At 61.2% G+C, this 27,978-nt stretch overlaps 2 protein-coding genes across 2 annotated transcripts; both read left to right on the top strand.

The window, feature by feature from the left end:
- The first annotated feature begins 7,462 nt into the window (after positions 1-7,462).
- Positions 7,463-12,167, top strand: HES5 (hes family bHLH transcription factor 5). The gene is made up of 3 exons (XM_079149928.1): positions 7,463-9,924; positions 10,008-10,173; positions 10,255-12,167. Exons 1-3 carry the CDS (start codon positions 9,871-9,873, stop codon positions 10,527-10,529), a joined length of 495 nt encoding a protein of 164 aa, XP_079006054.1. The 5' UTR covers positions 7,463-9,870; the 3' UTR covers positions 10,530-12,167.
- Positions 12,168-12,757: 590 nt separating this feature from the next.
- PANK4 (pantothenate kinase 4 (inactive)) lies at positions 12,758-26,956 on the top strand. Its single transcript, XM_079149659.1, has 19 exons — positions 12,758-13,019; positions 16,615-16,697; positions 17,055-17,269; positions 17,544-17,727; positions 18,032-18,124; positions 18,451-18,604; positions 19,036-19,217; positions 19,985-20,066; positions 20,265-20,365; positions 21,959-22,114; positions 22,851-22,963; positions 23,174-23,261; positions 23,845-23,996; positions 24,499-24,554; positions 24,697-24,746; positions 25,160-25,264; positions 25,687-25,787; positions 25,908-25,976; positions 26,520-26,956. The coding sequence occupies exons 1-19, from the start codon at positions 12,896-12,898 to the stop codon at positions 26,731-26,733; spliced, it is 2,322 nt and encodes a 773-aa protein (XP_079005785.1). The 5' UTR covers positions 12,758-12,895; the 3' UTR covers positions 26,734-26,956.
- Positions 26,957-27,978: the final 1,022 nt, after the last annotated feature.

Raw genomic sequence — 27,978 nt, 5'->3', positions numbered from 1 at the left:
AGCAACCCTCAAACACCGCGCTCCCTGCCCCCAGCTGCCCCAGCTCAGAAATGCCCACCAGGGCAGGCAAGGCTGCCCAACCCACCTGATGGTCCAGGTCTGGCCCTCCGGGAGGTAGTACCCAACAGAAAGGCTTACTTGGGGCTATCCTCCACCCCACCCCCAATGCCATGTGTCCACAGCCAGGAAAGCGCAAGGCAAGTCCAAGGCTGTGGTCAGACATGAGGTGCTCAGGGCTGGAGACCTGGCAGGAAACTACAAATTTATTTAGCCCCTACTGCATACAAGCTGAACAGAATGTACATCTCTCTGCTCAGAGTCTTGAGAGGGGCACGAGCACACTGAGCTGCCTGTCTGAGGTCACCCTGGCCTTGCCTGACCCCTTGCCAGACGCCAGGCAGCCCAGAACCTGGACCTGGATCACCACCAGGAAACCGAAGGCAGAGGGAGGCAGAAGCAGAGGCTTGGCAGTGCCTGGGGCTGGGGCTCGAGCCTGCCCTGAACCCTCCATGTACCCTCGGTCCAGGCCCCACTTCACAGCTGAAGACACCGGGCCCCGGGAGCCCAGAGATCGCAGCCCTCCCGTGGCAGCCAGTGGCAGGGGTGACCCCAGCACTTCTCTCACACCTCGCCAAGTCAGGACCAGAGCAAGGGGACAGCGGGCTGTGGGAACAGCACTGGAGGGCCAGATGTGCGGCCTGGCCCCTCTGGGGTTGCTGGGAGCCGGAAAGGCCGCCTGGGGGGAGCCCCCACCCTGCCCACTGGGAGGACTGCTCCCCAGATGGCCTCTGGGGCCAGGAGCTCAGCACACAAAGCCCAGGCAGCCCCATGGCGAATGGGTTTGTAGCCGCACACGCGCCTTTTGTGAAAGATGAATGTACACAGCAGGGGGCGGGTGTGGGAACCCACCCTGAGCAGGCCTCCCGCCCAAATCCCCTCTGGAAGAGGGGAGGCCTCTGTGCCTGCCTGGAAGGCACGCAGAGCTAGGACTGGGCAGGCGGCCTGGGCAGTCCACAGCCTCTGTGCCTGGCACCCCGGGTCCCTACCACGTGGCCTCAGACTGACCAGGCTCCACTGCCACAGATACCACCTAAGCCCCCTCCTCTCCGTCTCACAGAAAAGCAGGGCCCAGGGGGCTGGCAAGGGCTACTCGTGTCCTCTAAGCTGGCCCTAGGGTGAGGTGGGCTGCCCAGTGGGTGGGGAGTGCTGGAAACTACCTCAGGGTTCCTAGGGGGAACAGAACCTTCTGAAACCTGCCCAGCACCTTCAAGGCCAGAGGTGTCACTTGTGGGGTGCCACATTCCGCCCCGGTTTGAGGCGAGGGCCCACCTCTGTCCTAGGGATAAGGCAAGAGGTAAAGGTGGGGTCCCTGCTGGGTCTGAGGAGTAAACGAGTGGGCTGGACTCAGAGCCCCTCCTCTGCACCAGGCTTCCTGCACTTCTCACAGGCCTGGGAAGACAGATTCGGAGGGTGGCACCCCAGCTCCCTCCCTACTGGACTGGCTGGGGTCACCCTCCACCCCAGCACTCAGCTTCCAGCTGGACGGCCTGGCTGATCTTAAGGCAGTTCCCAGCCTCGGTGGGTCACTGGACAGATCCCTACACAAATATGGGTGGGGGGCACCGTGGTTTTTTTGGAGGGTGGCAGAATTCAGGGTGAGGAGCAGCTCAGAGGTAGCCACGAGGGCTTTGGGTTGCAGCAGCTGATTATTCCTGAATGTGGGGCCTAAGAGGACCGAGGGAGTCCAGTGGTGGGCCAGTTACCTGGAGGAGGGCTGAGAGGCCCTTCTGAGCCGTGGGGCTCCAGAATGGGAAGTCCCTTTTCTTGTCTCAACTGGCCTGCAGAGTGTTGGAACCCCTGGTGTACTGTCCCCCGCCAGCCTGTCCTCATCTGCCAGGATCCCAGCTCTGTCAGTTGTCCAGCAGGGGTAGGAGGACCCTCTTGCCTGAGTCTCTGCCATCTAGGTGTTGGGGGCCCAGGAGGTCACAGATGGGTGCTCAGGCCTCATGTCTCCAAAGAGCACTTATCCCTGATCCCCCAGCTCTTCCCCTTTCCTCAGGGTCAAGGGGGCCCGCCTACCCCTCCCCAGAGTCCACTCCAGTCACCTTGACTTCTTGGGGTCTCACTTTGCCTGCCTGTGCAATGGATGTGATGATGCTGAGCCTCCAGAGGTGGCCACTCCACACAGATGGACTCCACACCAGCCCCAGCAGGGGAATTGGGCAAGCGGCCCAGAGTGGGCAGGGAGGGTGAGGACCGCCCCTCCCACTGCCCCTGCCTTTTCCCGCCTTTGGCAGAGGGGAATGGCCTGCCTGCTCCGACTAGCTCTTATCCACAGATGCTGACATTTGAATTGCATCCCGTTTTGCGGGTCAGGAAATACCATTCTGCTTCGGATGTTCGTTATTTTTAATGCATCAGCTTTCTCGGGGTTGGTACAAGTCGCAGGGGCCCTGGTGCTCGCCTGCCGGGAAGCTCTACCTGTATCAACTCACTTGACTCCCCCAAGCCTACTGAGGGTCCTGCCATTGTCACCACTTGGCAGGTCAAGAAACGGAGGCCGAGGCCGGTGAAGCCCCTGCCCAGGGCGCACGGCGCACGGCGGGGTCCCGGGAGCCCTCCCGGCCGGGCTGCGGTTCCCACACTGCGCGGGAAGCGTGCCTGCGCCGCGGCATTAGTGCCGGGCCTGCCTCTGAATGAACGGGGGCGGCGGCGGGGCGCGCGGGGGGGCGACTCCCAAAAGACCATCTGGCTCCGCGTTATAATAGAGCAATAAAGGGCTCGTCTGCCTTTCAGGGGGTGGGAACGAGCTGCTCTCTGACACCGCGGGGTTTTTAACCAGCTTGGGATGGCGACCCGGCCCTGCCCCGGCGCGCGGGGGGGGCGGGCGGCCAGGCGCGGCCACGTGGGCCGGCGGCCCTAATCCGCGCGCCGTGAGAGCCCGCAACCCCTGCTTTCCCACCGCCTCCTCCGCGCGCCACGAGCCCACCCCACGGGGCCCGCGTGTCCCCGCCGCCACCAGGGCAGCGGACTGTACGCAGAAGCTGAGGCCCTGGAGGCCGGAATTGGTGGAGGCTGGCGGAGGCTGGCGCCTGTTTCCCCGGGGTGTGGAGCCCAGGCCCTTCGGAACTTGGGCGGGAGAAGCTGGGGATTTTGAAGTCTAGCCTGGGATTTCGGGGCTGCAGTGCATGGGGATATCCCCACGGGCCGAAGGAGACTCTGAGCTTCAGAAACACGCTTCCCAGCCTCATGGCTGCCCCAGTGGCCCTGGAGTGGATGGAGCACCTTGGTCAGGGCCTAGGGCGTGCCAGCCCCATCCCCACCAGACCTGGAGGTACCAGGCTCAGGGGCCAGTGGGCGGTGGTTTGCTAACCTGGGTGCCCTCACAGGGTCTCTAACATATGGAAGGAACTTTGGGATTGAGGCTGCTGGAGATGCCCTGCCTGGTCCCAAGCCCCAGGCCCCAGATGGAGCCTCACCTTCATCAGATAAGCAAAGGGACCTAGGGGATGGAGCACACTATAGGCGGGTGACTGTCCTGGTCACCCTCAACTCAGCCATGAGTGGACTCACTGTCCCCCTCTGTCCCAGGGAACAGGATGCAGGACTCTCTGAATCACACTCAAGAGAGCAGATCTGGGACCTGCAGCAGCTGCTGAGCCAGACCTAGCCAAGGTGGGCCTTGGAAGTGGCTATGGCCACTCAGTACAGCTCTTCCCTGCTCAGTCCTCAAAGCTGGCTCCTTACCCTCAAAGGCCAGGTTGGTGCAAGAGCAGGAGGTGGGCAGAGGACCCTGTCCTTTAACTTGGTGGCCTTGGTTAGGTTCTATGTGCAGTGCAGACACTGCGGCACCCATTTGGGCCACACCAGCCTGTTTTGGGTGAGGATGGCCAGCATCCTGGGCCATCAGTTTCAGCTATCCATGCTCCTTCTGGGGTCAAATGGGGGAAATGGCAGAGGACAATCTTCTCAGCCACCCCTGAGGGCACCTCACTATCAGCAACCTGGAGCCAGTCCCTTGAGACCCAGGTGAGCCTTGGCCAGAAAAAAGCCCATCTTGTTGGTAAACTGAGGCTCAGGAAGCCCCAGAATGTGCTCACCAGTCTCTGCAGGAGAAAGCCAAAGGTAAAGCCCTGCCTTGCCTGGACCTGTCTCCTTCACCAGCCCAGCCAAGGTCTGCCCCGGGGCCTCCCAAACTAGATTTGCTTGCGGAGGAATGGCACAGAGTCAAGCTGCTCCCAGGCTCTACAGCCCAGCTGCATGCCCCAGCATACCACCAAAATGCCAGGGAGATACCGGCAGAAAGAGCAGTCTGTGTCTACACAGGCAGGGTTAGGGCAGAGAACTGTGGGACCAAACTGCACCCACTGAGTTACATGTTAGGGACCCCAACCCCTTTCAGCACTCCCCTGCTCACCAGTGCATGGCCAGGCCTGTCCCCTGCCCAGACTGTGCCCAGGCCTCTGCTGTCCACAGGGATGGGAATTGGGGAACAAGAACCACCCAACTTGTTGACCCAGCTCTTTAATCTGGTTCCCAAGAGGGGAGGGTGCATGGAATTAGCAGGGGGCCGCGAGCAGAGGGATCTAGGCATTTCCTCCTGGACCCCACAGAGCACCCTCAAGTGGGGATGGGGCCACACAGCCGGCAGTTCCCACACTCCACACCCCTGGCAGCCTTGCCTGGTGACAAAGGGCAGCGTGTGCATCACTGGCCGCCTTCGCGCTGGGGCTGCCCTTTGTCCTTCCGTCAGGCCACCCGCCATCTGGAGTGCAGGCTCCTAGCGCAGCTCAATCGATGTGCTGCCCGCCCCACTCCAGGGTGTGCCTGGGGCGGGCTGGGGGCAACGCCATCCCTCCACATTAGCTCTGTGTCCTCCTTAGCTCTGCAGCTCAGGAAGGATGGAGAGCAAGTGCTGTGGGTTCAAACCCTAGCCCGCCCTGTGTGGCCTCGCCACCTTTCAGTGCCAGCAGTGCATGCATACAAGGGCACGACTCCCGCCGGGTAGTCAGGTCTGCACTGGGACCTGTGTGTCACACGCATGGCAGGTCCTCAGCAGGGCCGACATGCCCTGTTCGCTGACCGGCAACACACAGGGCCTTGGCCAGCCACTTGACCTCTGAGCCCTCAGCCCCTGGGCTGTGAAGCAGGACACGCGCTCCCCGTCAGGCCGGCCTGAGAAGTCCTGGGGCTGTGTTCTATGCGGGCTTGGCAGATGTGCAGTCGCGGGGGACTCCCCCACCCTACCGGGTGCAGCTCCTGCCTGGAGCCCAAGGGAGACAGGGACCCCCCCTCCTCAGCCCAGGCAGACTCGCAGCACACACATGCCCTCCCGCCCCTCTGGCAGCCGCTCCCCAGTGCCCAGGTGTCCTTGTTCACTGGGGGTGGGTGAGTGACACTTCGTCCACCAATGGAAAAGAGCCTATGCCTGTCCTGCTGCAAGCAGCTGGCTGCTAAGCACTGGATGAGCCCAGGCACGGGACAGCACAGGACTCCAGGGACACAAGTCCATGAAGTGGCCCTGGACATGGGAGACACTGGAGAAGGGCCATTTCCCCACCTCCCTACAAGCAGCATGGCTTTCTGCCAATTTCAGGCAGTTTCCACCTACAGTCCCCAAGCGCAGGTCACGGGGTTAGAGAAGCCAGGAGCCTCCTTCCCTGAAGGGCAGCCTGGTTTCAGATCTTCCCTGGTCTGCCTGCTCCCCACTTCCCCACCGGAAACCAGGAGCAGGGAACCAGGAGCAGCAGGCAGGGAGGCCAGCACTTCCACAGCCCACGCACTGCATAACGTCCCCGAGAACCTCGGTCCCGGCTGGCAAGGAGGGCAGTGAGCATCTGACCTGTCCTGCAGGAGGTCGTTGGTGGCTCTTCAAGTAGAAGTGAGCTCGTTTCTTTCTCCAGTTGTGGCGAGGTACACACGACACGAAACCTAGCCATCTTACTCTTTTCCCGTTTTTTGTTTTGTTTCCCTTTTTTGGTACTGGGAATTGAACCCGAGGCATTCAACCACTGAACCCCCACCCCCTTTTCTGAGACAAGGTCACACTGAGCTACAAGGCCGGCCTTGAACTTGTGATCTCCTGCTCGGCCTGCCCAGTTGCTGGGAGGACAGCTGTGCACCTCGGTGCCATGCTGCACCGTGAACACACTCGCAGTGTTGTGCAACCGGCACCAACATCCATTTTTGTCTTTCCAAGCTGAAACGCTGTCCCCATTAAACACTGGCTCCCTATCTCCCTCCAGTCCCCAGCCCACGGCAACCCCTGTTCTACTTTGTGACTGTCAGTTTAGTGACTCTAGGTCTTTCCCACAGGTGGAAGCATACAGGGTACTGAGTGCTGTGTCCTCAAGGTCCAGCCATGCTGCAGCAGGAGTCAGTTTCCTTCTTTCTAAGGGTTGGGTAATATGCCACTGTGGCCAGAACGTATTTTCTTTGTTCACCCACCAGGGGAAACGTGTTGTTCCACCTCCTGGCTATTAAAAATAATGCTGCTATGAACATGAGCCTAAAAATATCTATTTGAGCCCTTGCTCGATTCTTTGGGGTGCAGAGCCAGAAGGACAGTTTCTGGATTATATGGTAATTTTATGTGTAAGTTTTTGAGGAAACTCCAAACTGCTTACGCCAGTGTTGCACAATTTCACACTGCCACCAGCGAGAAGTCCTCCATTGGCCCCACAGCCTCTCTATGCCTCCCCAAAGCCTCTTTCCTCCCAGTCGGCCTGGGAGAAGGGTGGTGTTACAGTGAGGGTTGTGCAGAAATGCTGGGTCCTCAATGCATGGATTCCAGCATAGCTGTTCTGGTCTAGTAGGCTCTGCTGGGAACCCCGAGTCCACAGTAAAGCGCACACCTGAGTGAGAGGGGCATCAACGCCAGACAGCGCGACCCACCCCAGCTACCAAACCCCTCGAATTTATTGAGCATTCCAGGGTGTGGGTTCTGGGAGTTACAAGCAGGACAAACTCCCTCCCTCCTCAAAGTATATCCCACCCTGAGCTGCTGGCAGCAGATGAGGCAGAGGACACTCCCCACCCCCCCACCCCCCAGTGCTCTGAAGGGCAAAGCCCCACAGCCTGGAGCAGCCTTCGGCCTCCCCCTCCCCCTCCCCAGCCACTCACAGGGGATGGTGTGAGCCAGGAGCCCAGCCAGTTTCCCACACTTTGGCCCCATTCACAGTGTTAAGCGGCCCACAAAGGCCAGGCGTGTGCCTCGGAGGCCGCCGAGCTGCCATCTGGCCCGCACTCGGGGAGGGAACCAGCCTTTCATCCGGCTGGGACTTGACACCATTCATTTCATATTTCCCACAGCTGAAAATAGGATCAAAGCTGCTCCAGCCCAAGCAGGGGAGGAGGAGGGGAGAAGGAGGCAGCCCCCAGGCCCACCCACCACCCTCACCTCGGCAGGCCGCCGTCCTGGCCCACTGCGGGTGGGCGGGCAGCGGGGTGGGGTGGGGACTGGACCACATCCCCCGGCACGCGTCTCATCTGGGCACAGGAGCAGGCTCAGGGAGGGAACCCAAGCAGGACACCAGCCCCAGCCGCCACCCCCTCAAAGCCAGGGGCAGCACGCCTGCACACCCCCACTCCCCATATCCGGGCACAGCCCTGGGTCCCTACTGCCAGCAGCCAGGCGGTGGGTCACACCCCATTTCCAGCTGGTTGATGCCCAGGCCAGGGCCAGCCTGGGCTCAGGGCTCACCCTGCTCTACTTGTTCCTGACTCCCTAAGTCCCTGTCTGAGCACCTCCTTGGTGCTGGGCCCTGGGCTGGCAGGGACAGGCGACAGGCACACAGGTGACTAAGTCCTCCTGCCCTCCCTACTCCCAGCCCACCCAGGGAGCCCCTCCCCAGGAAATGCCCAAATCTGACTGCCGCCTGACCTAAAACTCACTTTAGCTGCAAAATGGCTCCACTGAGCCTCACTGCGTGCCCCTTGCAGCCTATGTGACCTGTCTGCCCACCCCCACAGTGCCAGGCACTGCCAGTGCTCAGGGCTGCAGAAGCCAAAGCACTGGCATGTGGCCATGAAGCCCCCTCCTGGGCTTGCCAGGTGCGATTTGCTCTTTCACATGGAACAAGTGTCAGTGCCATGGGAGGGTCCCATCTGCTCAAAGGGGAGCCCCCAGCTCAGGGGGAGGTATGTAGCAGGAGGTCTGGGGGGCGAGGAGTCTTGGGTGACTAGCTAGCCCTTGGGAAGGCCACCAGCACTGGCTGGAAGCCAAGCCTTCCCCTGACATCGTGGACTGATCCATGTGTAGTAACGAGTGACTCCTCGGGCTGAGAGCCTACCAGAGCCAAGCCCACCAGGCAAGCCATGTAGTTGCAGGTCACTGCCAAGACAGGGCAGGGGACAGTTGTGACTGGACCCTCATTAAGGCAATTAATGAGGCATTAAGTGCAATTCCACACTCGGATGTGGCTGCCATCCATCCAGGGAACCTAGCTCCTGGATTAAACTCTGGTCACAGTGCCCTGAAACAGGCCCCTGGGTCCCAGGGCTCAGCCCTGCCTCCTGAGTGGACTGTTCTGGGTCCCAGTCTGCCTCTAGGAGAAGGCCCAGGCTCCACCCTCTCCCTCAGTCCCTGCAGGACAATGGACTCCTCCTGGCTCACGGAGTCAGAGAACGGGAGCGGGGGGGTGGTGCTCCCAGGTGGCCCTCCCCTAGTGGGTCCAGGCTGTCACTAGTTGTCCCACAGCTGCCACTGCCATTGGCCAGGTACCAAGGTTATCCGCTTATCCTAAGGGGCTTGAGGAGGCCTATCTGAGTTGAAACCACATCTGTGGGACTCCAGGCCTGCTCAGCTGAACCTGTTGTCTGTCACCTGGCACTCCCTGGCAAAACACCTGAGGAAAGCAGACCCTAGTGCCCCCAGGCTGTGCAGAGAGCCAAGTGTAGACCTGACTTCCCACAAACCATGCATGAACAGGGACCACATGGAGCACGTGGGAGCCATGAGCCCTCCTGAGCTCCAAGGGGGCTGTGTCTGACTCCCACCACTCCTCCTGGGGTAGGAGAGGGTGCTGAGGAGCACCTGCTGACTCCACAGCAGCCCACATGCCACTTTCTGGGGACTGCCTGGTGCCAGGCTGCATGCAGGGCATTTTACATGCCCACAAACCCTGGCTCCACTGAAGCTGCCCAGTCAGCTGGGGAAATGTACCCACAATTTCCAGCTCTGGAAAAGTCGGAAGTCCCAGATGACAGTCTGGGGACTGGCGACAGAGGCCAGAAGGGTTGAGCCTAGGAGCCTGGGCCTGGCTCTTACTGCACTCCTGTGGACAGGGTGACAGAAGCGCCTGTTCAGGAGAGCGCCTCCCTTCTGCATAAGTAGCAGGTCCCTGTCGGAGAGGTGCCCACCCCCTGGAAGCCATCACACTTGTTAATTCTAAAGCTTTCCCTATCTGCGCCTGTGGCCTTTGCCAGTCAGCAGTGGAAAGTCGCTGGGGAGGGGGAGGACAAAGAAGGGGGGCGCTCCTTCCTGCCCCCTCCTCCTCCCCGCGGCCTGGGAAAAGGCAGCATATTGAGGCGCAGGGCTCCCAGCCTCAGGCCCCGGGATGCTAATGAGGGCGAGCGCGTTCCCACAGCCCGGACATTGTGCCGCGCGGCCCACCTGCTCCTCGGGGAGCGCCCATTGTGCCCGCGCCAATTCACAGGCAATTTAGCGTGCGCTAATGGGCCGGCGCCTTTGTGCGGCCCGCGCCGCCATTGGCCGCTGAGTGTGGGAACGGCCGCGGCGCCCGGGCCCCAGGCGCCGGGCCGCCGCCCGCGCCTATATAGGGCCGGCGCGCGGGGCTGTGTCGCGCCAGCCCGGGACGCCTGGCTCTGCCCACTCCGCTTCGCTCGCCGCTCTGCCCCTCCGCGCCAGGCATGGCCCCCAGCACTGTGGCCGTGGAGCTGCTCAGCCCCAAGGAGAAGAACAGAGTAAGTGCCAGCCCGCCCAGCGCGCGGTCCTGCCCCCGCGGTCCCGGCTGGTCCGAGCCGCCTGACGCCCCCTCCTCCCGCAGCTGCGGAAGCCAGTGGTGGAGAAGATGCGCCGCGACCGCATCAATAGCAGCATCGAGCAGCTGAAGCTGCTGCTGGAACAGGAGTTCGCGCGGCACCAGCCCAACTCGAAGCTGGAGAAGGCGGACATCCTGGAGATGGCCGTCAGCTACCTGAAGCACAGCAAAGGTGAGCCGCGCGCCGCGCCGACGCCGACGCCCGCGCCCCCGCGCCCCCGCGCCCGGCTCACGCCGCCTTGTCTCCCCGCAGCCTTCGCCGCGGCCGCTGGCCCCAAGAGTCTGCATCAGGACTACAGCGAGGGCTACTCGTGGTGCCTGCAGGAGGCTGTGCAGTTCCTGACGTTGCACGCCGCCAGCGACACGCAGATGAAGCTGCTCTACCACTTCCAGCGGCCCCCGGCCGGGCCCACCGCGCCTGCCAAAGAGCCCCAGGCGCCCGGTGCCGCGCCCCCGCCCGCGCGCTCCTCGGCCAAGGCCGCCGCCGCCGTGCGCCAGCCCGCCTGCGGCCTCTGGCGGCCCTGGTGACCCGGCGGCCCAGCGGTCGCCCGGCCTAGGACCAGAGGGCGAGCCGTTCCTCTCGAGTGTAGGGAAGACCTTCCCAGCCGCAGTCCGGCCCGGGTTGAATGCACCCTTCTCCGGAAGGCTCCCTCCCCGGGCTGGCAGGCCAGCAAGGGGGTCATCCTCAGAGAATGTGTGTGCAACGTCCTTGTCATTTTAGGACAATCAGGGCCCATTTTCTGCCGAGTGTCTGACCCCGTGGGGTTGTTCTGTGTTTGCATTTCAGCAAGTGACTTCTGGGAAGTCCCCGGCTGCCGGGGTTCTATGATATTTGTAGGGTCAGGGGCTCGGCCTGCTGAAGCCCCATCCTGTAGAGGACTTTCTTCAGGGCCTGTTGCTGCTGGGCAGGGCGCCCGCAGGCGGGCCATGCCATGGGCATGCTTGCCTTTTGTGAAGGCGGAACTCGGGTGTATCCTCATAGGAAGTACTCAGCCTGCTTGGGTGCCTGGACCATGGGTGCTGTGGTCCTAAGGTCCACATGGGCTTGGTTGTCTGGTGGAGGCTCATAGTGGGCTGTTTGGGGAGGGGGGTCTCCACTGTGATCCTTAAAGGATTTCTTTGTGTGGGTGGGTGCCTGGTGGGATGATTTTGTACTTAGAATTTGAACTCTTGGTCATATGAGAGCCCACAGACAGCTCTGAAAGCTTCTAATAAAATCTGTCAGGTTCTCCACTGTCTGTGCCTCATGTCTGTCTTTGCCATCCACAGGGGTGAATGGGAGTGGGCACTACCATGGTATGCAACCACAGTGGGGAGGGGTGCTTACCAGTGGCCCTCTGGACACAGGAAAAAGGACTGGGTCCTGGCTGGTGGAGGAAAGCGAGCAGGGAAGGAGGGAGAAAGAGAGGAGGTGCGTAGGGAAGGAAGGGAAGTGGCAGGGAGAGGCTGGCCAGAGGGACTGGGGACTGCAGAACTATTTCTGCCCCAGGCTTTTGAGGTTCCCTGCAGGTGTGAGGGGGTGGGAGTGGGGGCAAAGTGGGCTGTGTCCACTGAGGGGAAATGGAGGACCATGGTAGAACTCTCTCTGCAGCAAAAAGGGTCTTGGCCAGACCACAGGTGGCTCCCTGTGAGCCAGTTGACTGCAGAACCAGGCAGTGCTGGCCAGGAACCTGCCAGGGGCAATCCTCTGCCTCAGAAGGGCACCTATTTTTAGGCAAGCCACTGCATTTTGTTTTGAGTCTGCAAGAACCTAGACCCCAAAGCTACCAAGCTACAGATAAGCTAATGTGTCCACATATTTTCTGAATGACAAGTCAGATGTGGCCCTGCCCTTGCTTCTTGCCACTTCTCACCCCTCTCTGCCTTCTGTCCCAACCTACTCTGGAGGGAAAGTCTAAATAGGGCACCTCCCTAGGCCAGTTCAGTTGGGGTCCCTCCAGGCTGCGGATGTGGTGAGCAGAGGATAGGGAGATTCCTATTCATTCTGCATGTTTAATGAATGTGCAGCCATATACGAAGGTGGGAGGAGAGGTGGCTACCACCCCCATGGAGTCCTCCAGAATGTGTGCCTGGGTCCCAAGGTGACCAGAGGCAAGTGAAGCCACCTTAGGCCTGCTCTATCTGCCTCCAACACAGGTCCCTTTCCCAACACACTAGGACCTCTGGGGAACACACTTCCCTCAAGGGGCTCCACACCACAGGTGCTGCCAGTGACTCACCCTGGAACCCTGTCCCCACAGGTATCCCCGTTCCAAGTGGGCTGCTTCCTCATCTGCTCCTTCCAGAACCCATCTTGCCAGAAGGTGCCCTCCTCCAGGCTGCCTCCCCTGCTCTCTGTGAAGAATGCCATTTAAGAGCATACCATCCCCAGCTGGGGATGCATGAGCCACTCTGCCAGGGGACTCCTTGATGTCAGGGTCAACTCTCTCAGTTCCGTGGGACTTCAGCATTTAAGGTTCCACATCCCGGGGAACTGGATGCGGGGTGAGGCGGGCACCCTAGCAAAGACCACAAAACATTGAGACATTTACCGCCGAGGACATGCAGAGCCAAGCTCACTCAGGCAGGCACTGGACCCAGGTGGCTTCCTGGAAGTAGTCTCAGCGGGCTTATAACACCGGAGTTAACATCTGGCCAGCTTGGTGAAAGAAAAAGAACATTCCAGATGTTCTTTTGATGCTCCACCTCTGGAGGACAATGGCCCGCCCCTCCGCAGACCGCGCCGGCCTCTCAGACCCTGGCCCCGGCATCACTGGCCCCTGTCGGCCCTCCGGCCCAGGCCGGCGGGGCGGGGCCTGTACCTCATTAGCATAATCTATGCGCGGGGGCGTTTAGCAGTCAAATATATGCGCATATATCTCCATGGCTGATGAGGCTGGCCGGGCACTTTCAAAATGGCGGAGTGCGGAGCGGGCGGCGGCGGGAGCAGCGGGGACAGCCTGGACAAGAGCATCACGCTGCCCCCCGACGAGATCTTCCGCAACCTAGAGAACGCCAAGCGCTTCGCCATCGACATCGGTAGCGGCGGGCGGGCGCCGGGGCGGCGGCCACAGCGGCGGGCGGGCGGGCGCGGGGGCGGCGAAGGACGAAGGGCGGGGGTGCGGGCCGCGCTGCCTCTCGGGCCGCGTCGCGAGGCGCCTGCGTGCTGCTCACCGGCCGCACTGCGCTCCCGGCAGGCGCCGCGCGGGGGTCGCGGGGGGCGGGGGGCGGGGGGCGGCGGGGGCGGGGCCGCGCGGGCCTTGGGGGCGGGGCCCCGCGGGCCTTGGGGGCGGGGCGACGGGGGCGCGCTCGGGCTCCCGCCTCCGGCTTCCCGCCCCGCCTCGGAGGTGAAGCCTTGCGGGGTCAGCCTGCGGGCGAGGGGCAGCCGAGACTGGCTTCCAGCCGACCCTCGCCGCCGTCGGGGGGCTTCTTGAGGACTTGCAAGATCCGCTGCAGGCCCCGTGCCCTTGTGGATGCCCGCGGGGATGGGGCAGGGCAGTTTGTGCTGTCTCGTGGTCATCCCCGGTAGTGACTCGGTAAATCCTTGAATGAACACGCGTGCCGCCGAGTTCTCAGCTTGCAAACGTCGGGCCGTCAGAGACGGACTCCTACTCCCGCAGCTGTTTGCATCTGGAGCATTGAGAGCCTTCAGTGCTTTCATGTTCTCTGGTCACTTGAGTCGCCTCGGTATCTCCGAGGTGCCCTGTCCTGGGAGGAGGTATCCCCCAGGGAAGCAAAGCGCAGTGGCTTGCCCTGAGTGCCCGCCTTGTGCGTACTCACCAGGGGTGGTGATTCCAAAGGGCTTGACATGACAGGCAAGAGAGTGCATGAGAAGCATTTTAAGGGACACCTGATGGGCTGGAAGTGACTGGGCTTTCCAGCGGCTGAGGCTTCTGAGAGCTTCACCCCAGCTGAGCATATGTGAACTTACACTGTTGAGGGTGCTGTTCAGTGGGAACTGAGTCCACTGAATGTATCTGAAAGGCAACTGAAATTAGCTGCAGGTGTCACTTGGGGAACAGCTGGAACAGTGGGACTCACTTGAGGTAGCCCAGAGCCAGAGCTGTGGAGGGAGGACTGCCCTGACATTGAAGGTCCTGCTGCTCAGGGCCAGGCCCTGGGTTTCTAGGCAGCAGGACGCTGTAGGGGATGTTTGTGGGGTTGGACTTCACTTCCGCTCTCTGAGAGCTCCCCCTCGGTATGGGTCCTGAGTCTGGCCTTAAAAGGACAGCTTGTTGTGTGAGGACAGACTGTTGTCACTGCAGGTAGGGGCAGGGTCACAGCTCCTGATGGAGGTCCTCTGCCCAGGCACTTAAAGCCAGTGTGCTTGTCAGCAGTGTTGTGTAAAAACAGGCTTCTCCCATTTCCTCTTCCCTCACCCAGGTCTTTGGATCCAGGAAACCTCAGCTGCTCTGTGTCCTTGGCACGCTCTTTCCCTTTCTTGGATGGGGACACTCATGTCAGCTGGGTTGATTCACCCCTTTGGATGCAACAGGAACACTGTTTATCAAAATGTCCTTGAAGCTTTGACCTGACTGGGTTTCTGCAGGCTGTGGGGCAGGAAGGGACCCTGAGGCAGTGGTGTGCACCCGGCTCTCCTGCCCTTCCTTGCCCAAAGTGGAAAGCCATGGCGGGAATGGTCTCTGGGCCTGGGTGGATCAGAAGGTATGGCTCAGGTGCTGAAGAGGTCATGGGTACCTGCACTTCTGGGATGCTTCCTCCCACTTGTCAGGCTCTGCTGCCAGGCTGGGGCTGGACTGGAGAGCCCCAGTGAGCGAACGGCTCTATGTCCAGCCAGCCCAGCCCTGTGCTGGCACACACGGTGTGCAGGTGTGCGGGAAACCTCACCTGGATTCTGATTCCAGGGGATCCCTGAGAACAGATGGGACGCATGCTTCCACGGCCCAGGGCTCAGACTTAATCTGCTTCGCACTGACCTCTGTGGGACTGTTCCCCCAGCACACCAACCCCTTCCGTTTCCTCTTGGATGGGGCGCGGGAAGCCAAGGCCTCACTTTGATGGCCTCTCAGGATGCGGGGTTGGATGAGGGTGGGAGTGTGTTTTGCAGGAACCTGCCTGCCTGCCCTACCAGTGTCCCTACAGTCAATGTGAGTTAAAACAAACACTAGAAACACGGGTTCTGTGATCTGGGAGTTTGTAGTAACTCTTGTTGAGTCTCTTAAAATACATCTCATCCCTTTGCATCATCTGTCCCTTTTCAAAACAGTTTATTCACTGAGGCGAATCGGGCCAGTCTTCTAGTGAGACTCTGAGGTCCAGGCCAGAAGTGGGGGCTGGAGAGGGGTCAGGAGGCTCAGGACCAAGGGCTCGTGGGGAGTGGCTCATGCACAGGCACTAAAGCAGACATGGGCCTGTCTGAGGCAAGGCGCAGGACTCGGGCAGGCAGCTTGAACCAGGCTGACTGGTGAGCTCAGAGGCGGTGGCGTGGTCTTTGTCAAAGGGAGAACCATGGCCTGTGATCGCTTTGGTGTTTGCAGATCTGTGTGCTGACTTGAGTGTTTGTTCTCATGTGATTCCTTAGGATTTTCTCAAAACGGCACTTTGAAAGTAACGTGAGCCTTCTTTCTCTCCTAGTGAGGCTCTTGCCTCTTGCCGTCAGGTGCCGTTAGAAATGCAGTTACAGTCTCTGTGGCTGGGCTTTTGTGTCTGCTCTGGCTGCTGCTCATGGGCCTTCAGACCCGTGAATGCAGTGGAACTGGGAGAGTGCTTCTTGCTGCCTATGTATGAGGCATCTGTGCTTGTCCGTGATAGGACCTTCTCTGGGCCTCTGCGTAGCTTCCCCTGAGGTGTGTCTTGGTGGACAGAGGCCGCCTCTGTTTTCTGTTGTCCTGGTGTTGAGCTCAGTGTCTGGTTGTGTGCAACATCCAGGAGCCCCAGGACTCCTCAAGGATTTGGAGAGACTGACCCGTGGAGGTCTCTGTCTGACTTCCTTTGGCGACTTCTGGGTCTTGGGCTTCCACCAGAGCTGGGAACCGCCTTCTGGCCCTGATCCCTACCTGTTGGTGAAAGTACCTACGGTCCACATGCACCTGAGAAAATGTTCCTGGTAGTGGCAGTCCCACTTTTTAGGATGAATGTTCGGTCAAGTGTGAGCTTCTTTAAGCAGAAGCCTTCTGGATGTGTCAGTCTGTATCTTTGGGTCACTGTCAAGATCAGAACTTGAAATTAAAATTCCTTAAACGCCTACTGACAGCCAAGTGCACCCAGAGGCTTATGTTAGGACTTCATGCTGTGAAGAAATTCTTTTTTTGTGTGTGTGTGGTGCTGGGGATTGAACCCAGGGCCTTGTGCTTGCAAGGCACGCACTCTACCGACTGAGCTGTCTCCCCAGCCTGGAAGAAATGCTTGAACTCAGGTTGGTTGAGGACCCAGGCAGAACAGACCTGCTAAAGGAAAAGGTGTTCCAGTTTGACAGTTCCTTTCCTCTCCCCGGTTCTGTACATACAGGGATTTTAAGTCCTCGTGGCACCTAGCGCCTGGCCACAGACCCCAGTCACCGAGGAGGCTGTTCGCTGAAGTGTCAGAGTGCCCAGGAGAGCTCGTGGCAGGTGGATCCCCAGGTTCCCTCACCTGGCTCTGAATATTGCTTGGTTTGTGTCTCTGCCCCTTGCAGGTGGATCCTTGACCAAGCTGGCTTACTATTCGACCGTGCAACACAAAGTGGCCAAAGTGAGGTCTTTTGACCACTCTGGAAAGGTGAGCCTGCTGTGGGCCCTGGGTTCACGTGGCCCCATGGGGCAGGTGGCCACTTGCCAGTGCCTTGGCTTAGTGCTGTTGCTGCTTGTTGATTGACCCTTTGCTGCTCGCAGAGGCACCTCAGCTGTCCTGGAGGTCGCAGGTATCAGTGCCCCCCCACAACTCCTTGCTCATTTCACTTCTGACCATGGCAGCAATACCTCCCCTGCCCCTTAGGGAGTGTCCTTCATGGCCAGGGCAGCCGGGAGGTCTTGGGCCCCACAGTGATATCAGCATTCCCCACTTCACATTGACTGGATCCTAGCACCACGGGGGCTAGGCTGCAACACCCTGTGCAGCCTGGTGGCTTACCTGCAGGACGCAGAGCAGGACCATGAGCCGCCCTATGAGATCTCCGTTCAGGAGGAGATTACAGCCCGTCTGCATTTCGTCAAGTTTGAGAACACCTACATCGAAGCCTGCCTGGACTTCATCAAAGACCACCTGGTCAACACAGAGACGAAGGTCATCCAGGCGACCGGGGGTGGGGCATACAAGTTCAAAGACCTCATTGAGGAGAAGCTGCGGCTGAAGTAAGTGTGGCTAAGGAGGGGAGACGCACCTTGGTGACTCTGCAGGTGCGGCCAGTTGAATGGGCCTGGCTGCGGGCACAGCTGGTGTTGTGTGTGGGCACTGCCTGGCAGTGGCTGCTGCCAAAGGCAAGTCTTCCAGAAGCTGGAGCACAGCCGTACCAGGGAGCAGTGTCTCCAGGGGGAACCTGCTCTGCTCTGTTGCCCAGCAGATGCACTGTGATTTGTCCCTTCTGGGGCTGGTGGTGCCCCAGACGACTGGCTCCTTCCTTTTCAGAGTTGACAAGGAGGACGTGATGACCTGCTTGATAAAGGGGTGTAACTTCGTGCTGAAGAACATCCCACATGAGGCCTTCATGTATCAGAAAGACTCCGACCCTGAGTTCCGATTTCAGACAAACCACCCCAACATTTTTCCCTATCTCCTGGTCAACATTGGCTCTGGAGTTTCCATTGTGAAGGTGAGACTCCCCTTCCCAGAGCAGACAAGTGGACAGCGCAGCAGCAGCAGCTTGTTGGGAAATGCATAGTCTCAGGCAGTGCTGGACGTGGAACAAGCCTACTGTGCCGTGAGACCAGGTCACCAGCCTGCAGGCCCTTGTTGGTGGGACGGTCGAGCCCCCACTGTCAGTGTCAGCACCGCCCAGTCTCTACCTTTGGGAGTGTGGCAGCTCTCCAGGCAGGACAGGGACAGCCCTGACCACAGTGCCCGGGGCCTGCATGGTGAGGGCCTGCTTGCTGACACACCACCCTCTTCTGTCCCAGGTAGAAACGGAGGACAGGTTCGAGTGGATTGGTGGCAGCTCCATTGGAGGCGGCACCTTCTGGGGGCTGGGGGCTCTCCTCACCAAAACAAAGGTACTCAGGACTGCAGAGGCACTGCTGGGTCTGTGGACACCTCCCGTTCCCGGGCCTTCTTGGGAAGGCTATGGCCAGCTTGCTCCTTCCAGGCCTTTGCTCTGACTGTTAGGAGGTCCTAGGACCCTGTGCCTGAGCTATTTGCATTCTGAAAGTTTGGGCGCTACCAAAGCACCCTCAGCTGGTGGTCCACAGCATCTGGCCCACAGAGGGAGGGAGGGTTCTCAGAGCTTGACCTGACTTGCCTCCTGTAGGAACTTGGTTTGTGGGGTGGTAGGCGGCCCACCAGCTGCTGGGCCCCTCACTGCTCTGCTCTGCCTCTGCAGAAGTTCGATGAGCTGTTGCACTTGGCCTCCAAGGGCCAACATGCCAACGTGGACATGCTGGTACAGGACATCTATGGCGGGGCCCACCAGACCCTGGGGCTGAGTGGCAACCTCATCGCAAGCAGCTTTGGGAAGTCAGCCACTGCTGACAAAGGTATTGGCCAGGCCTCTGGCCCTGTCACGGAAGTGGTGCCTGGTGAGCTGGGCATGTGCAACTTGAGGTCACCGTGCACACTGTCCACACATTGAGAGACTGGGTCTTGCAGACTAGCCCCAGAACCTCTCCTGCCCCTGCTAGCAGGCCTCCCACTCACTGACGCCATGAGCTCATCAGAGTCCCAGCAAGTAAATCCCATAATTCCTGTTTTTAGAGAAAATATGAGTTAGGAAAAGTGACTTGAGGTTTTTTCCCACTTGAAAGCAAAGCCTCTTGCAGACTGTGCCACCATCACGTGCCCTCCAGAGTGCCCTGGCAGTCCCTCCCACGTCCCCGGAGCGCCTGCTGCCCACCCCACAGCCAGGAGTGCTCGCTTCACACCCTGGGCTCGCTCCCCTGAGGAGGTCCTGCCTCTGTCTCCCTCTCAGAGTTCTCCAAAGAAGACATGGCCAAGAGCTTGCTGCACATGATCAGCAATGACATCGGGCAACTTGCCTGTCTCTACGCAAAGCTGCACAGTCTGGACAGGGTGTACTTCGGGGGTTTCTTCATCCGAGGCCACCCTGTGACCATGCGCACCATCACCTACAGTATTAATTTCTTCTCCAAGGTGACTGTGACCGTATCCCCTCCCTGGACTGGGTTTGTCCCGATTTTTTTTTCAGTTGTGGACGGACATGGCACCTTTATTTTACTTATTTGGTGTGGTGCTTAGGGTCGAACCCAGGGCCTCAGGCACGCTAGGCAAGCACTCCTCCACTACCACATCGCAGCCCCTGTCCCAGTCTTGACCCATCCCTAGGGTCTGAGAAAGCAGCAGTGTGCTGACCAGACGCTGCGCGGATGGCAGGGGCACTATGCAGGGGAGCAGGGATGGGACGCACTTGCAGCCCCAGGTAGCTCGGCGCCTTAGGGATGAGCCACCAGAGAGCCTGGTGCCCAGCGGCCCAGGCTCTGCCCCTCTCCCTGCCTCTGACGCTGGGTGTCTTGCAGGTCAGTGTGAGCATGTCACCGGTGATGGGCAGTCGGGGATCACCCTCACTGCAGTCAGCTTCGCACTGCTTGAAGGGCTCAGGGCACCTGTGGGGCCTACCGAGGGGCCACAGAACGTACCAGCCCCTGTTGGGTGTGCCCCACCTAGTGCACCCCTCTGAGGCTGATTTCCAGGCCAGACCCGCTGCGCAGCAATTAGTTTCCTGGAAGGGAACCTTCCCTCTCCTGAAGGGAGCCCCTCAGGCAGCTCAGACCGCAGCCTGCAGCTTGCACTAGGCAGTGCATGGTCTGGTCAGCTTTTCAGAAGTTGGGCCGTGGGTGCGTGGCTTAAGCAGTATTGACTCTGGACATTGACCAGCCACGTGTGGGCTTGGGCTATGGCAGGGAGAAGTGCAGGCGCTGTTCCTGAGGCATGAAGGCTACCTGGGCGCCATTGGAGCCTTCCTGAAAGGAGCCGAGCAGGACAGTGAGTGATGTCCCTACACTCCACAAGTGACCAGCCACGTGGCCTGTGGCCTGTGCTCCACACCAGGGTGGTGCGGGCGGGGCGGGGAGAGGGAGGCTTCCACACAGTAGGCACACGGTTTACCCCATTCCTCCTCCCCATTTTCTCCTTTTAAATCGAGGGGAAGGCTAACGGACACCTGGCTCCCCGTTTTTCCAGATCCTAACCAGTACAGCTGGGGCGAGAACTACGCTGGCAGCTCGGGGCTGATGAGTGCCTCGCCGGAGCTCTGCCCCACGCAGCGGGCGAGAAGCGGCACCGTGAGTAGCAGGCCCGCCTGGGCAGTGTGTGCTGGCTCTCTGATGCCCGGGAGAGAAGCCCCTGTTGTGTGGCCTGCCAAGGCTGACGGCTTAGCCAGCAGTGCACAGGTTGACCCAAGGGAAGAGGAGGACCTCGTGCTGATTTTCAGGACTGCCAGCGTGGGCCGGGAGCCGTGTCCAGCCGCCTGGGCGCAGGGAACACTGAGGGTCAGGGAGGCAAGGCCTCTCCCCAAGGTGGTGGGGCAGGTTTGCCGCAGGGCCTCGGGTAGGCCTGGGGTAGGCCTGGGGTAGACCTGGGTCTCAGGAACCGCCTGGCTCCTGCCTTGGACTTTGTTCTTTGCTGGCGCTTTCCTGTGGGTTCCTAGACCTCAAGTACCCATGGGGCTGAGCCTGGCGTGATCATGAGTGGGGCTGGCAGATGAGCAGATGCAGGCCACAGGTGTTGGTGGAGCTGGCGTGGAGAGGGCCTCCCCCGGAGCCCGTGCCAGCGAGGCACTGTGGGGCAGGAGCTGGCCTTCCCTGGGCGTCAGGCTGACAGTGTTCCGGTCAGAACGTGACTTTTCTGAGGACTCTTGGGACCCGGGCTGAGTGGCCATGACAGTTTGGAGCAGTGAAGGCAGCGGTCGGAAACAGTTGGCACAGCCTCCTGCAGGGCAGCCAAAGTGCTCCAGGTGGAAAGACCCTGGCTGACCGCAGAGGTGGCTTCCTCCAGGGTGCGCCTGGGCCCTTCTCCTGGGTTCCGAGCCACAGCGTGCCTTCACAGGAGAGAGCTCTCCCGCACCGCTGCGTGCTAGTCCTTGCCTTGGCCGAGCGCAGGCCAGGACTGCTGCTTGGAAACCAGCTGCTGTGATGCCGGCCCTGCATGTCTGTAACAGTGTCTGTAACAGTGTGAGGTGGCCAGGGGTCAGCCCTCGGTCAGTGCTGCACATCCTTGTACCATGCCTGCACTTGGGTTTTCATTCCCAGAAGCAGATCAGGGCCTGCTCCCTCTGCCAGGAAGGCAGGCAGAGCCCTGGACTGCGGAGCGTGCAGCAAGAGACGTCAGGAGTCCACGGTGGCACTTGAGTGGCAGTGGGTGACCCCTGCAGCTGCGTTCTGTCAGTTTTCAGAATTCCCTGCTCTTCCCTGCTGAAGCCCGTTACACAGCACACACCCGTGCTGCTTACAGACTCCACTGACCAGGCGGCCTGCTTGGAATATGACCACTGCTCTGCCTTGTAGGGTCCAACCTGCCCCAGTAGAGAAGGGTCCGGTGCCCAGCATGTGATGTGTGCTCTCTAGGTCAGGGCACGGAGGTCACTGTGGGGCACACTGTGTCCCGGATAGTCCTCTGGCCGACGGCCGTGCCTCGCTTCGCCTCTGGGTAGCAGTGCCCATGACCCCAGGAGAACTGGTGGCCTGTGCTGGCCAGGGGCCAGGGGTGGTGATGCGGGGATGGGGGCCTGCCACTGGCCAAGCCAGGTGATGAGTTGAGGAGTCCAGCAGGCGACTGGGCAGGCGGCCCAGAGATAGCGCAGAGGCGGGTCTCTCCGCTCTCAGACAAAGCTCCGGACAGCTCCCCGCTGATGTTCCCCTCTGGCTCTTGTGCTCCAGTTTGACCTGCTGGAGATGGACCGGCTGGAGAGGCCCCTGGTCAACCTCCCGCTCCTCCTGGACCCGTCCTCCTATGTGCCTGACACGGTGGATCTCACTGACGACGCGCGGGCCCGCAAGTACTGGCTCACCTGCTTCGAGGAGGCCCTGGACGGGGTGAGGGCACAAGACGCAGCCAGGGCACCTGGGCCTTAGCTGGCTCCCTCTTGGGGTCCTGGTACGGACGAGGTGGAGGAGGGTGGGAGTGCTCCCGCCGCTCCATTGCACGTGAGAGGCTGACTGGTTTCTCAGGCAGACACTGGCTCCTGGCTGCTTGGGGGTCAGTGAATGCCTCGTGGTGAGGTGGCTCCTGTGGCCGGGGCTTACACTGGCCATCACCTCTTCAGAGAGCAAGTGGCTTGACAGGCCTTCCTGCTGCCTCCCGGGGGGCCGCCCGCTGCTCTGGGCTTCACGTGGAGGCCCTGTGCCTGGGGGGGATTGGGGTGCTTGTGCTTCCCCACTTTTCTGAGGCCCACCAGGAGCTGCAGGGTTTGGACATGGGGACTAAGCACTGAGTTCAGGCCAGCTGGACTCCACCGGGGCCCTCGGAGCTGCGTGGGAATGCTGCCCTCCGCAGAGCCTCGGGAGGCCTGGCTTTGTCCTGCGTGAGGGACCCAGCCCCAGACCCCGAGCAGCTCGGAGCCGAGGCTGTGGACCTGGCGTGGTACCTGGTAGTTGGCCACCGAGGGCTGGGGAGGGGAGGCCCTTGTAAGTGGAAAAGCGCAGGGGAACTCACTGCCACGCTGCCACTGCCACTGGGTCTTACAGTGGGAGGGGGCGGGCCCCAGGAGGGCCACCTGTGGAGGGGCCTGCTGGGGCCAGGCAGCTGCCTCTCCAACTGCACACCTGGCAGGTGGTGAAGCGTGCTGTGGCCAGCCAGCCTGAGTCCACCGATGCTGCCGAGAGGGCCGAGAAGTTCCGGCAGAAGTACTGGAGCAAGCTCCAGACCCTGCGACACCAGCCCTTGTAAGTGGCCGTCGTCTGGAGGACCGCCACTCCTCTGAGAAAGTGGGCGCACCATTGCATGCGTGGGGACCCACTGGCCTGGCTGCAGGGGTGGCTCAGTCGACAGCCTCCTGGGGCCACTTCTCATGGCCTGAGCTCTGGGTCTGGCTGGGCTTTCGGACTTCATGAGCCGAGCCTGTTCAGCGTTCACTCCGCCTGCTTCGTCTGCAGCGCCTACGGGACCCTGACGGTGCGCAGCCTGCTGGACACGCGGGAGCACTGCCTGAAGGAGTTCAGCTTCCCAGACCCCTACTCCAAGGTGAGCCCGCCTGCAGCCGGGCCTCGCCATCAAGTCTTGGTGCCAGCTCTGCTGGGAAGCCCGGCTGGCACCCACGCAGCTGGCGACTCCCGGCTGACCAGGCAGCCAGTTGGGCTGGTGCGCAGGTATGAGGGCAGAGGAAGGAGGTGCGTAGGGCTGGGCAAGCCCACCCACCTGAGGAAGTGCGTGCCCTGGGGGGCGTGTGCCCTGCCTTGCCCTCCTCCCCACCCCTCACCTGGCCTGTTCTCTCCTGGCTCCTGAGGCCACACAGGTGCCAGATTTGCTTCCCTGTGTGGTGGCCACGCTGGGGCATGCCAGCTGTCCTTGAACCCCTCTGCCCGGGGGTGTGTCTCCTTTCCCAGTCCCCGCTCTGCCGTGTCAAGTTTCAGGCCAGGTGTTCTCGGGTCTCACCCAGTGGGGACGTGTGCACCAGCTGATCAGGCAGCACTTCAGCCCAGTGCGGCCCAGCCGGCTGACCTCCTCAGTAGGCTTCTTTGCTCAGCTGCCCTGCTGAGAGGTGGCGTGGAGCATGTGGCCCAGGGAGCACGTCCGTGCTCAGCCTCGGCATCTGGTCTCTCCACAGGTGAAACAGAAAGAAAACGGCATCGCGCTGAAGTACTTCCAGGGCGTGGTGCGCGCCCTGGACTCGCTGGGCTGGGAGGAGAGGCAGCTGGCCCTGGTGAAGGGCCTGCTGGCAGGGAACGTCTTCGACTGGGGGGCCAAGGCAGTGTCTGAGTAGGTGTCTCCAGCCTGGCCTGGCCTGGCCTCTTCCTTTTGCATCTTGAAATGGCTCAGACCAGTTTGGCTGGCTGCTCTGGTGTCGCCATCCTGCCCGCAGGCTGCCTGGCCCTAGCCCCACATTAACGGCGGGGAGGGGTGTGCCCTGGGGGCCTAGGGGCCTGGGTTTGAACTTTTCCGGGGGACTCAGTGCTGTTTACCTCTGGGGCACAGAGAGTCTTTGCACAGAGGTGCAGGTGCTTCCGCGAGCGCACATGCCTCTGAGGCAGGGCTCCGCTCCTGGGGCTCTGCCCGGGCTCCCTTTACAGTGTCGACTTAGTTACTTCAGAAGCCGCTTCCTGGCACCAGGCCAGCAGGTGGCCATGGCACTGGCAGGTGCGGCTGGGGTCCGGGCAGCAGGCCTGCTTGTGTGGCAACGCTTCGCCTAGGCACGCACCTTGAGCAGCGCAGACTGAAGTTCTTGGTTACGTTTTTCTAATTCCGTTTCTTCTCCATTCAGTGTCCTTGAGTCTGATCCCCAGTTTGGGTTTGAGGAGGCGAAGAGGAAGTTACAAGGTAGGGCAGCCCAGTGCTCTCCGTGCTGGGTGTGGCGGTCTGTCCCTTGGTGTGAGGCTGCCTCTGGGCCCAGGAGTGGGGAAGCTGCCGCCTGGAGCAGCCCCCTGACGCCCCCTGATGGCTGGCGCCCCTCTCTCCACAGAGCGGCCCTGGCTCGTGGACTCCTACAACAAGTGGCTGCAGAGATTGAAGGTGCCTGGACTTCCTCCTGCCCCTGCCCTTGGGGACAGACAGCCTGGGGCCTTGGGGGTGGGCAGAGGGGGCATCAGGCCGTCGAAGGTGGGTGTGGAGCTGTCCTGGCTGGTGTACAGTGCCCTGGCTCTTAGAGCTCACAGTCCTGCAGCCAAGAACCTAATGTCAAATGTCCCCACTCCCTGCCTGACCTGCAGTGACCTCTTGTCAGGTCAGCTGGCCTCAGTACCAAAGCCCTCTGGACCTGCCCTGCTGGAAGAAGCAGGGGCCCCCCTGGGGTTGCCCGTCCCAGCACCTGCCATACGCTGGGACCCGAGACCCCTGGGCCCAGCCCCGAGGGGGCGTGGAGTGCAGTGGTGTCGAAGGCTCGGATGCGCCTGTTCCCAACTGAACGTCCTGGTTTTGTCTTGCAGGGGCCCCCTCATAAATGTGCCTTAATTTTCGCAGATAACAGTGGAATAGACATCATTTTGGGAGTCTTCCCCTTTGTCAGGGAGCTACTCTTTAGAGGGACGGAGGTGAGTGGGGAGGCCGTGTGGGTGGGACTCTCCCCGGGCCTCTCCGCTCTGTGGGCAGGTGCAGGTGAGGCAGGAGGGCCTGGCCTCTGCTGGCGGATCCCCATTCAGGGCCTTGGATCCATCTGCGCACCCAGGGATGGCCCCGCAGCCCTCTGGAAAGGTGTCTGCTGGACAGGGAGACAGATGTGGTGTCACCCTGACCCACGGGCAGGGAGGGCCAGGGCGCACTCAGAGTACTGCTCTGCTGCTGGGACATCTGCTCCTTCCCAGAGGCCGTGGAGCCGTGTGGTCACTCTGGGGCCCTGCTCCTCAGCAGCTGGCCTCTTGGCGCTGGGACAGGGAGAACCTGGGTGAGCACAGGACATAGGCTGGCTCTGTGCTGGGCAGCAGCCCAGGCACCAAAGGGTCTGGGCCCCCTGCAGGTCATCCTGGCGTGCAACTCAGGCCCTGCCCTGAACGATGTGACCTACAGCGAGTCCCTCATCGTGGCCGATCGCATTGCAGCCATGGACCCTGTTGTCCAGTAAGTAGGTGCTGGCTGCAGCCCCGAGCCAAGGGGTGGGCCTTGTGGGTCTTGGGAGGTGGACAGAGGGGAGTGCCTGTCTGCCACATCGCTGGGCAGTGACTTCCTGGTGACCCACAGCTCTGCACTCCAAGAGGAGCGGCTGCTGCTGGTACAGACGGGTTCCAGCTCCCCGTGCCTCGACCTCAGGTAACCCCAGTGACTCTCCCTCCCCACCAGGCTCGGCAAAGTAGCAGCAGCCAGCTCTGCCTGTGCCCTGCCCCAACTGCAGACCTGGTCAGCCACGTTTGCCTGGGACCTGTGGGGGTCGGTGGGCTCAGGTTGAGGCGACCCCAGGAGCATACTGGCCTCTGGGCCGCAGCAACCCCAGGCCGGTGCTGGGGGTCCGTCCCCATATCCCCTACGGGTTAGCTGGTCACATGCAGTGCTTTCTGTGCCTGCTGACCCAGGAGCTGACGAGCCCCTGATAGCCAGCCAGGAAGGATGCAAGAAGGCGTGGAAATGACTAAGGTCCTCTCAGTCAAGCTCAGGAAGGGCGGCCGGGCAGTGCCCCAAGTGGAGCAGTAGCGGCTGGTGGGGAGGCAGCTGCAGGGCAGGCCCCGCTTAGCAGGGACGGGCTCCCGTGCTCTCAGCAGGCGCTGCCTCTGAGAGAAGCAGGCCTGGGTCCCCGGGTGTGGTCGGCACAGGCCTTGGCTGGCCCTGGCCTGACCGCCTATGCCTTCCTCCCTGAAGCCGTCTGGACCAGGGGCTGGCCGTGCTGGCTCGGGAGCGCGGCGCAGACCTGGTGGTCATTGAGGGCATGGGCCGCGCTGTCCACACCAACTACCATGCAGTGCTGCGCTGCGAGAGCCTCAAGTTGGCGGTGGTCAAGAACGCCTGGCTGGCCGAGCGGCTGGGCGGCCGGCTCTTCAGCGTCATCTTCAAGTACGAGGTCCCGGCTGAGTGAGGCCCCAGTTCCACCAGACGCCTTGCCCGGCCCGTGAGGAGGTGCTTGGGGTGCAGCAGGGACCTGCGCTTGCTCACCAAGTGTCTGCCCTGCGCTGCTCTGAGGATGTGCGCCCGGGCCAGCCGATGCCACGTGTCCCGAGAGACACTCCAAGTGGAATGTATTTAACTGTTAATAATCTTTTATATATACACACACATATAAATATACGAATACCTCCGCACGCGCCTGCCAGGGTGCAGTGCCTGGGCCTGCGGCGGGAGCTGTGCCTGTGGGGCCCGGGAGGAGGTGCAGGCCTGTGTCAGCCGACCCTCAGGACTCTTCCAGGCGAGGCACCGAGCTCCGACTTCCGGCCCTGGGCCTGGCTTTTCCTATTCCTGCCTCCTGGCAGAGGGCACAGACTCACTTGTGTCCCCTCCTGTCCCCACTGCTCCTGGAGACAGGGGACAGCATGAAGTGCTGAACAGCACTTCTGCCTCAAGAACCTGCAGAAGAGACTGCAGCCTTGATGGCCCTTCAGGGTCCCCAGCAGGAGCCAGGGCAGAGCTGAGCAGCCTCTGTGGGTTTTGTGGCCTTGAGCCCAGGGCCCTGGGAGTGCTGAGCCTCCTGGGGCTCCTCCCTCAGCAGGGCACGCTCCAGGCCTGGCCAGGAGACCCACTGAGCCACGCCACACTGTGTGTGCACAGGATGGCAAGGAAGTTGTGTGGGCCTCTGCTCAGGCCGCCCGGAGGCCTCCTGGGCTCCGACTTCCCATACTGGGCACTGCCCCGGCACCTGAGCTGCTGTCAGCTCTGCTGGATACCCGGCCACGACCACTACTCTGCCTCCCCTCATGTTCCACTGAGACCCCCAGCACTTGTACCCTGAGACCAGGAAGGGCTCAAAGATGTGTGAGAGACACCCCAAGCTGAGGCCAGGCCAGGGTTCTTCTGGCCTTACCCCACCTCCTTTACCCTGCCTGGGAGTCAGTGTGACAGACCTGCTGTGTGGCTCTTGACCTCATGATGCCACCCTGGACCCCAGTCCAGTGTTCAGGTGATTGTGGACCAGCTCCTGGCCTGCCTGTCCATGGGTGGCCACCAGGGGGCAGCAGGTGTCACTGGACAGCTGAGTGACAGCCAGGCCCATTCTGAAGTTGGTTCTGCTGGGCAGAGGCCCTGTCTGCTTCCAACTCTTCCCAGAGGTCTTAGGCCACCAGTCCAGGCTGCCTGGAGCGTCTTACTGGCCCTGTCAGTCGAATGCTCC

The sequence above is a fragment of the Sciurus vulgaris genome (assembly GCF_902686455.1).
Source record: "Sciurus vulgaris genome assembly, chromosome: 1".
Lineage (NCBI taxonomy): Eukaryota > Metazoa > Chordata > Mammalia > Rodentia > Sciuridae > Sciurus > Sciurus vulgaris.
The sequence above is the reverse complement of the archived record's forward strand: the minus strand, read 5'-3'. Positions and strand labels throughout refer to the sequence as shown.

Bases quoted from the DNA above. Each gene is read 5' to 3' on its own strand.
- HES5 (XM_079149928.1), top strand. From the start codon at position 9,871: ATGGCCCCCAGCACTGTGGCCGTGGAGCTGCTCAGCCCCAAGGAGAAG. The intron at 9,925-10,007 runs GTAAGTGCCAGC...CTCCTCCCGCAG, and splicing joins GCCCCAAGGAGAAGAACAGA to CTGCGGAAGCCAGTGGTGGA. The intron at 10,174-10,254 runs GTGAGCCGCGCG...GTCTCCCCGCAG, and splicing joins CTACCTGAAGCACAGCAAAG to CCTTCGCCGCGGCCGCTGGC.
- PANK4 (XM_079149659.1), top strand. From the start codon at position 12,896: ATGGCGGAGTGCGGAGCGGGCGGCGGCGGGAGCAGCGGGGACAGCCTG. The intron at 24,747-25,159 runs GTGCCTGGACTT...TTTGTCTTGCAG, and splicing joins AGTGGCTGCAGAGATTGAAG to GGGCCCCCTCATAAATGTGC. The intron at 25,788-25,907 runs GTAAGTAGGTGC...GGTGACCCACAG, and splicing joins GCCATGGACCCTGTTGTCCA to CTCTGCACTCCAAGAGGAGC.